Source organism: Cavia porcellus, unplaced genomic scaffold (assembly GCF_034190915.1).
Source record: "Cavia porcellus strain 051 isolate PalLab524CR breed Dunkin Hartley unplaced genomic scaffold, mCavPor4.1 scaffold_22, whole genome shotgun sequence".
NCBI classification, from domain to species: Eukaryota; Metazoa; Chordata; class Mammalia; order Rodentia; family Caviidae; genus Cavia; species Cavia porcellus.
This window is the reverse complement of record NW_026947505.1, coordinates 45,820,887-45,830,285: the sequence shown is the minus strand read 5'-3', so window position 1 is coordinate 45,830,285 and position 9,399 is coordinate 45,820,887. Positions and strand designations below refer to the sequence as shown.

Genomic DNA, 9,399 nt, shown 5'->3' with positions numbered 1-9,399 from the left:
GAACTTCCACAAGTTATGCTTGCTTTTGGTAGCAGGAAACCAACAGAAAAGGGCACCAGAAATGTGTGTAATATAGAAACACGTCTGAATACTTTGGTATGGAATTTTATTTAATTCTTTGTTCTTTATAGACACTCAGGGATTGAAAGATGTGTCAGGAAGACTTAGTAACAGTGATCTTCTCTTCCTGGAACATGTGACTTTTCTTCTGTCATCCTGAACTGCTCATGCAACAGGGAGTTCCCGGTCTTATGCAGAAAGCAACTCTGATTTCATTGCTTAGGCACTGAATTCTGCATTCACCTTTGCTCCTTCTGCACTCTTTCCTCAAATCCAAGCTACCATACTCAGGATATCTCTTTTTGGCTGTAAACAGAAAAGAAATGCTAGAGTTAACAATGTAATTCATGACACATTGGTGTTTTAAAAGAAACATTCATAATATATGAAAGATAATAGAATGAAAATCCTCATTTACTGGGGGAAATCCAATGCAAGGAGCATTTTAGAATTCAAAAGTGTCTCAGACCTAAGTTAAATGTTTCAACTTTACATTAAGGACTAGAAGTGACTCAAGGATAGTTTTCAAAGTCAACAGTCACAAATGAGCATGGCTTACTTTTACGTTTCTGCCAAACCTACCTCCACAACCATCTAAACCATTTATCCATTTTCTGCTCTCATAAACATCATTAAATCTGAATGTTTTCCTTTTGAATTCTCCCTGCAGTTTTGACTACTGCTTGGTTTTACTTTTCTTAAACGTCGAGGATATGAATTCTCACAATTCTTCTGCAGATTTGGGGATTTATTTCCCTAAAAAGGCAATTTAACTTAGACACACATTGAACAACAGCACTGATAAATGAGAAAATAATGGGAGTTTCTAGAAGGTGCAGCAAAGGACAGTAGCCTTTTCTTCTTTTACAACAAAGCTTCTGAAGCAGTAGTCATTTAAAAAGAATTGTTTGCATTTGTTGCTCATATCAATACTCTTGATGATGGACAGCTAGACTACAGGTAGGCACCAAACACACCAGCTAGATCTTTTGGCATTACAGGAATACACTTGTGATCATAGAGCTCGTAAAACTAATCTGTTATTTACTTTGTTCCCAGAAAGTAAAGTTTACCAACTCCTTTTCCATGATTCTTTTTCTCATGAAATATGAAAAACGTGTTAAGGAATTTGTAGCTGGCATCATGAGGCTATTCAGACCACAGCGGGAAGACTGTTATGTGGAAGACACTTGCCTTATCCATACGTAGAAAAGCAAAACTAGGAATGTATAACAAATTTACTTTTGCAGAGCTCAGTGTCAGGCTATGTGGCAGGTTTTCTCCACAGAAGCAGCACTGACCTTTGAGCTTAACACTCTGCTGACTGCCTTGTGCACTGCAGGATAAGGAGCAGCATCTCTGAGCTCCGCCACGACATGCCAGTCATCCTACTTATGACACATAAAGGGTCTCCGGACATTGCCTGATATCTCCTGGATGAAACCACTGCACACTGAGAACCACTCTTCTAGTGATACCGTGAAAAGATAAAAACTAAATATCTCATCTTCCCACAGATGAAAGATTGAAATACTCTTCTCTCTGAGGGTTCCGCTAATGATTTTCAGTAGGAGGAATGTCTCCCCCATTTTTTTCTGAAATCTCTTCAATGATTCCTTCATGCTACATTATTATATCATTTTAGCAAAATATTTCTTTAAATATTATATGAATACTAACTAACTGCATAGACTACAATTGGGTAAAATGAATTGTCAACCCAAGTTGTTTATTTTCATTCTTCAATTTCTTTGTTCTACAGATTTCCATTTTCTGTCCTGGCAACAGAGGAATAAGACTGTGCCTTTCCATTCTGCACAGAGCCATATTACCTTATATTCAAAAACACGTTCGACTTAAAACAGGAATGTTTTATGATATAAACCTATGGTTTTTTCTAACCTGGCAGATAAAAGGAATGGGAAAATATTCCATTTTTTAACTTACTGTGAACTTATAAATTGTAGAAAATGAAGGTGAAGGCTAAATTATGGAATTGAAAATTTTCCTGCATAGAAAATGTAAGGACTTTATCTAGGTGTCTTTTCATCTGTAATTGTCTGGTAAGAGTATGAGGTTTTGTGTTACAATTTTAAGTAGAATCTTTCGCTACATACAAGACTGAACATACAGAAAAACAAAGGAGAATTCTACAAAGACATAAACATGATATTTGTTTTCACTCAGTTTACTTCAACTGCTGTTTGTTGATGGATTAAAGGTGAAAGACATTATTCTCAAGACTTTATTATTTATTAAATCTCTGGATCTTACACTTCCCTAATTTTGAGGAGAAATACTTAAACATGCATCTGAACATACTTATTTTTGTTATTGCTACTTTAAGATTTTGTACATAATAGTAGGAGTTCTCTAAAGATTTGGTCCATGTGTGAAGGAAAAAAATTAATGTGTTAAATTTCAAAATAAAAGAGAATATGCAAAACAAATTAATTACAACACTAAAGTTGTAATCTATGTCACTGTATCCCTTAAGTGGTTAATAATTTGTAAGTCTATAGGGCACACGATTTGAAATTTGTTGAGTAAATGTAGGAATAATTTTAGTTATTAGTAGGAATATCTGGTATGGCGCTTCTAAAGAAGGGGATACTGAGTAGAGTGATTTATTTAAAGATTCATTACTTTTGGAAATAGGAGAAAATGACTTACTACATTGTGAAAGTTATGCAAATCTCTATGGAATTTATTTTCTCTACAATGTTGATAAATATCCAGATATCCTTCCATAAATAACTTTTGAATGGAAGAAAAGTTATTGTCTTAACTAAGTTAATTATATTGATAGTTTACTGACGATTGACCTCTGTATAGAATTTTTATTTGTTCACTATTATTATTATTCATTTTTCAACTATTTTCTAAGCTATTTTTCAGTCTTGCCTTGAATTCACTTTGTAGCCCAGACAAGCCCTGAACTCATTACCATCCCAGTCTTCCTGTCCCGGCCTCCCAGGTGCTGGGATTACAGGCATACATCACCACACCACTTACAATTTTATGTAGTAGCAACTGATAAATGATAATTTATCAATTTACTAAATGCAAAATTGTAGATTGCAATAATGGTTTGGCAAAAGAGTGAGATAACAAGTTAATTTAGTGTCCTAGGCTTCTCTGAATTCTCTTCTAGGATCTAAGCAATAAACCAGGTACTAACAACATATTGTCCAAAAAGTTGGTGAATATGTTTGGTTTTACTGTCTTTCTTACAAACTGGCTAGATTAATCCTCATCCTCTCACCTCAGTCTTTTACTGGGAAGTGAATAACATCAGGGATCTCTATCTGTAAGTATTACTATGTTATCTTTCTCTGTAATTACTGCTTGCACAAACATTTGGGAGAAGAGAAGCTTGTTAGTTAATGTCTTATGTGGAAAGACCTTGGGGGGAAATTAAGGTATGGACAAGAATCAGTTACAGAAAGACCTACTATCTGGGACCTGCCTCGAGAAAGAATACCAACAATGGATTGCTAGTAACAGAAAGTAGTTTTGGCATAGGTGAAAAATAGAAAAAAGCAAATAGATCTATATCATTCACTTATCCACTAATGGTGGATTATTAAAAACATTTTTCCCAAGATGGCACATATTCATAATAATAAACGTTACTGGATGAAGTGGAGAATGATAATGTGATTGTCTTACCTTTTAAATTTTTATTTTGATATCATTCTAGTCTTTCAGAAAGTTGAGAAGATTTCAGAGGCCAGATTCCCATAGTTATCCCTCATATCACTGTAGTAATATTTATTAGCACTAAGAAATTGTTACAATACTATTAACTAAACTACATTTTATTTATATTTCCCCAGTTTTATTAGCAAAGCCTTTTTTGTTTTAGAGTTTACTTCAAAATGCCACATCTTTAGTCTAATAACCTTTTAGTCACTGCTATCCTTCAGATAACAAGGAACAACTGATATCTCTTCAAATCAGTACAAATAGCCCCACAAATGTTTGCATATTACCTGGTAAAACTGTGACCCAAAAGAGCAGAATAAAAAACAAGAGATGAAACTTCATGGTACAGTGTTTCTTAGGGAGAAAAGTGTCAACAGATCTTCCTTTTCAAGTTAGTTGTTTTGAAACAAGGAGCCAGAAATCCCTTTTATTTATAGGTTCTGCTGGGAAGTAGTTTTAACTACAGAGGCAAATCAAAAGCCAGAAAATTCATATGCTTGACTGAACAGTACCATATTCAATGTACATGGTCACAAAATGGTATTATTAACTTTTTTCTTGAAAGTACAACCTACTTGAGTTCAAACAGATTTCGATAAATACAAAATATATTAGTGAATGCTTTAATAGGGAATATATTTTGGGGGCCTAAAGCATCAAAGTGAAGATGTTACAGTAATCTGATTCTGTATAGCATTTAAGATATAGTAATAAATATTCCCAAGCCTCTAGAATTAAATTGTTGAGTGAGTGTCTGATTTGTAGAATGTTATAGCAGGATGCTTTCATTGAACTCATTTTTTTTTAGATATAAAAAATTAAAAGCAAGGAGGTTAAACAATTTATTTCATTTAATATAATAAATTTTCAATTATTAAGTGTAATATGACCAAAAATTCTGCACTTAATCTTAGCCAAAAGGCCAAGGAATGATGACCAGTATATTCTGGATTTATTAGTAAACTTAGGCAATATTCTTCAAAACAGGCTTTTTAAATTAATATATAATAATTTCTTAAAGCAAATAATCTCATTTCAAAATTCTAATATTTTAACTGTATTTATAAAACTGAAGTTGATATCTGACTCAGTTTGCGCACTATTATTTCACATACACTAGGAAAAGCTGGAAACTTGTTCCAGTATCTACAAGCTGATGATAGAAGGAGAAAGAATTAGTGAAATCCTACTGTAGAGTTCAGAGAATTTCTAGGGCAATTGTTTTAATGAAGCTTGTCTTTTTATGTGAAATAGGGTCTTGCTATGACTTGAATTTGCAGGAATCCTCCTGCATCAGCCTCCAAAGTGCTAGAATTACACAACACGCTTAGCTAACAATGGCTCTTAAAATAAATGAGTCTGGGGCCGGGGATTTAGCTCAGCAGCATAAGTGCCTGCCCTGCAAGTGCCAGGTTGTGAGTTCAATCCTGAGAAAAGAAAATTAAAATCCTATCAAGGACTTATTAAATCCAGATTTAAGAATATTTTTGCCTCCACTTTTGTGAGTTGGCAGATATAGATGGAGCTTAACAATATGTATCTCTAACAAGACCCTCAAAGAGCAACATTGCTGAGAGAAGACACACATTACTCTAAGAAAAATGACTCAGTTCTAAAAACATACAAAAGATGAATCTCAGAACATTTAAATCTGTGGCAAACATTAAGAAAGATTTTGGCGGTGCTTGTAAAATCTGAGCAAATCTGTTACTCATAAAGATACTGTGTTATCTTTTATTAAAAAGAATTTCTATGAAATGCACATAGAAACTTTGGGATAAAATCAAATCTGGGGAAAATGATTTACCTATGTTTTCACTCTGAAAAGGACTAAAAAGTAAAGAATTCAGCATCAAGTAATCAGGAGATGACCGCTTAAGAGTTACGCAATAAATATTGTGGAGCTATGAGATTTAGAGCTCAATGAATGATTTCTAATTCATTTTATTATAATCTCAGGGAATAAGGAATATTTCAGAAGTTTTCTTATGGTGGGAAGTAGTCTGTTGACATGGGCTAAAAATAGGAAAGGACTAATACATCTCTACAACTGACCCATGTAGCCCTTATTAATTGATTTTATTAAAAGTAGGAACAAAAAATTCCACAGAACCATTAACTAAAGAGAGCTGGAATAACTGTTATAACACAGACAAAATGGACTTTAAGACAAAAATTTTTACCATAGACAAGATACCCTGCATAGTGCTAAAATAGTCAATCCATCAAGAAGATGCAGCAATTATAAAAATTATTGTACCTAACATAGGAACTTCAAAATGCACAAACCAAACTATGACAACAAAATATCAGGAAAGAATACACAGTATATATAATAATGACATGATCAGGTGCAATTACATCGCTCAATGAGTAAAGAGAACTAAATCAACCTACTAATATTTATAGAACATTCACTCCATTAAAAGTCAAATGTATGTTCTTCTCAAGTGATCATGGAATATTATGCAGAATAGTCATGTAAGTATAAATATATTCTAAAATGAAATTATATAAAATATGTTTTGTGACTTTAAGGGAATGCATTATAAATCAATAAGTTAAAACTGGAAAACATATGAGTGCATAAAAATTAAATAGTATTCACCTATATTATCAATAGTTCAGAAGTAAATCAAAAGTAAATTTAGAATAAGAATGTATGATAGTGAATGTACCAAAACTTTTTATATTTAATATATGGTGAATATATAGAGGTTCCCAAATAATCAAAGTGTTCTTGGAAAAAGAAGCAGAGATTTGGAAAACTCATACTTGATAGTTTCAGAGTTTAAAGCTAATACTCAGTTTTCAGGACAATGTGGTACTCCCATAGGACCTACTTGAAAACAATGGAATATAATAGATAGTGCACAAATAAACTCAAACCTCTGTGAAAACCAATATTTTTTTTCTTTTTTTAATTTTAAAAACACAGAAAAGGAAAAAGGATAAAATTAATGCAGAATTTTTTTAAAATATAGCAAATTAACCCTGGTTAATATATGGCATTTGTTACCTTGAAAGTAGTTGTTCAGATTACAAGATTTGGGCATGAAAAATGATCAAACAATCAGACAATGAAAAATGAAAAGGGTGAAATTACTACAGAGCTTGTGGAAATTCAGAAGAGCATCAATACCAAGTTTGAAAATCTTTAGTCATGTGGGCTGGAAAACACACTAATCCAAGTTTTAATAAAAATGCTAAGGTATTTCTAAGGAGAAAAAGCAGTCTTCAATGACTAGTGAGAGCCTCTCTAGATATTAATATGAAAAATAATGACTGTCTCATATTTCAAGCTATGTGAAAAAATTGATTGGAAAAGCCATCAAAATTTAAGAGGCAATAAGAAAATTTATTTTGAGTGAAGTTACAAAAGCTCTTTTTACAAAACCATTAAGAAACAGAAAAAATAAGTTTATGAAAAAAATGAATTTCCTTCATATTTTTCCAAAAGAGAAAAAATAGGACAATACCGTGCAACAACAAAGACTTTTTTAAAAAATATAAAGCACATGCAGAAGACATACTTGAAGCTGAAGAGCAGACGCACAGTCCTGGAAACAATTAAATAAAAGTAAAGCTGGGGCTGGAGTATAGCTCAGTGGCACAAGGACCTGCCTTGCTAGTATGAGGTCGTGAGTTTGAACCCTGGTACTAAAATAAAAACAAAACAAACAAAAAAGAGTTAAGCAGATAATTTTCTCATTGTCAGCACAGCACATACAGACACCAGGATAAGTGAAAATTAAGTTACACAGAAGACCATCACATGATTCTATCATCTATAATTCATGAGCATGATTGATAAAATCATGTTCACTTCAACCCTATATCATTTAAAGAATCTTTTAAATAAAATGATTGCATTCAAATACTTTAACTTCTTTAGTACAATGCTGCAGATTTCAGCACCATTAATATATTGCAAAAATTCTCAGCCCTCTTGTGTTAGATCATGAATCTAGCAACATTGCAATATAGAGAAAGGAATGCCTTGGTCTTGGCCAGGGAACTAATTCGTGTGTCTAAGCAGTTTCTTTTTACCTTTCCTGCTCAGAACATAAAAAGACTGAGAACTAATATCAAGGAAGCCTGGGAATTGTAGAGCTAGTAGAGTTAAAATCTGAAAAAAGAAATGAAAGCAAATGATTACCGAGAACTTGGCTGTTGCTTAAGTAGGTAAATCTTATTCTTTCCTTAAATCTTGCAGGAATTAGGTGTATAAGGTTTGTTGCAGCACGTTCAAGGTAAACTAATTAAGTCAAGATCTTATTTCCAAATCTTATAAAAAATACTTCTGGAGGAAAAAGAAAAAGAATACATTAATTTCCAGAAGACAAAGATATAATTGCTAGTTGTATACAAGCACACACTCATATGCACACCAACACAAGAGTTTTCATACTTGTTATTTAGGCCATAAACTGAGTCATAAACCCCCACATCTCATCAAAAAAGAAAAAAAACTAAAACAATCCCAATTTTAGCTCCTTTTTTACTCAACCCGATGTTCAAAGTGTCTGCATGGCAGAGGCACTGTGCCAGTGGGTCACTTCATTGCCATGGCAACAAACAGGTATTCTGGATTTTTCCCAATAGTGGTTTTAAGGCAGCACCATTGTAAGATTTGTAAATTAGGCTTTGAAAAAATTTGAAATGTAAGTTACACTTTTAAAAAGAAAACATGTGTGCAGTTTATCCAAGACAAAGGCGGAATGAGTTGAGACTGAACTCGAGGCTGTAAAGAGCTTGATGTCCCAACACTTAGAGAATATGAGAGGTTTCCACGTTTAGGGACACTCAGCTTCATCCATGGCATAAAAGACACTTTTCTATCCTGGAGTGCAACCAGTATATTTTCCTCCCACTTTGGCAGGAGATGTACACAACTTGCTCTGTTTCACTATCTCAGACTAAATGCAATAAAAACCACGACCCAGGAATATTATGATTTTTAAAAGTACCTGTAAACCTTCATTATCTTGCAATAACTAATTGTTTCTTGTACTTAACACCAAAAGCATGGGTTATAGCAAAATAAAATGGACTTCATAAGCATTAAATCTTTATAATTCAAAGGACTTAGGCAAAATGTTGAAAGACAATCACAGAGAACAGGAGAATATATATAACCAAAAATTTTAGCATGGAGAATATAAGAACACTTACAACTTAATAAAAAGGCTAGCAATTTTATGTAAAAATTAAGCAGATTTTGATTAAACTTTTCTCTAAAAAGTATATATGTGGCAAACACATAAAATAACCTTAAATTTATTAGACTTTGGAAAAATGTAAAAAAAAAATATGAGTCAAATACCACTTCACACATCCTTGGATGGTTGTTATAGCCAGGAGTGTAACTCAGTGGTAGAACTGGGCTTAACATAAATAAGGCTCTGGATTTGACCCTCAGCATCAAGTAAACATGCAAAAACTGGAAAATAAGAGCCCCCATACGTTGTTGGTAAGAATGTAAAATTCAGCAGTCAGTATTAGCTTGGCAGCTACTTTTATTTTAAACTTATAGTTACCATACGAACAAAAGAATTGAAGGTAGCGTTTACCACAACTTTCACAGAGATATATAAATAGCAGCATAATTGAAAATGAGCAGACAGTGAA

At 33.0% G+C, this 9,399-nt stretch overlaps 1 protein-coding gene across 1 annotated transcript; it reads right to left on the bottom strand.

Annotated features, from left to right (window-relative positions):
• Positions 1-211: 211 nt before the first annotated feature.
• Defb110 (defensin beta 110) lies at positions 212-4,110 on the bottom strand. The gene is made up of 2 exons (XM_003474758.4): positions 4,056-4,110; positions 212-366 (listed from the first exon to the last, which is right to left on the bottom strand). The coding sequence occupies exons 1-2, from the start codon at positions 4,108-4,110 to the stop codon at positions 212-214; spliced, it is 210 nt and encodes a 69-aa protein (XP_003474806.4).
• Positions 4,111-9,399: the final 5,289 nt, after the last annotated feature.

Coding starts and splice junctions, on each gene's coding strand:
- Defb110 (XM_003474758.4), bottom strand. CDS start 4,110: ATGAAGTTTCATCTCTTGTTTTTTATTCTGCTCTTTTGGGTCACAGTT. Junction 367..4,055: donor TTGGGTCACAGTTTTACCAG/GTAATATGCAAA, acceptor TTCTGTTTACAG/CCAAAAAGAGATATCCTGAG.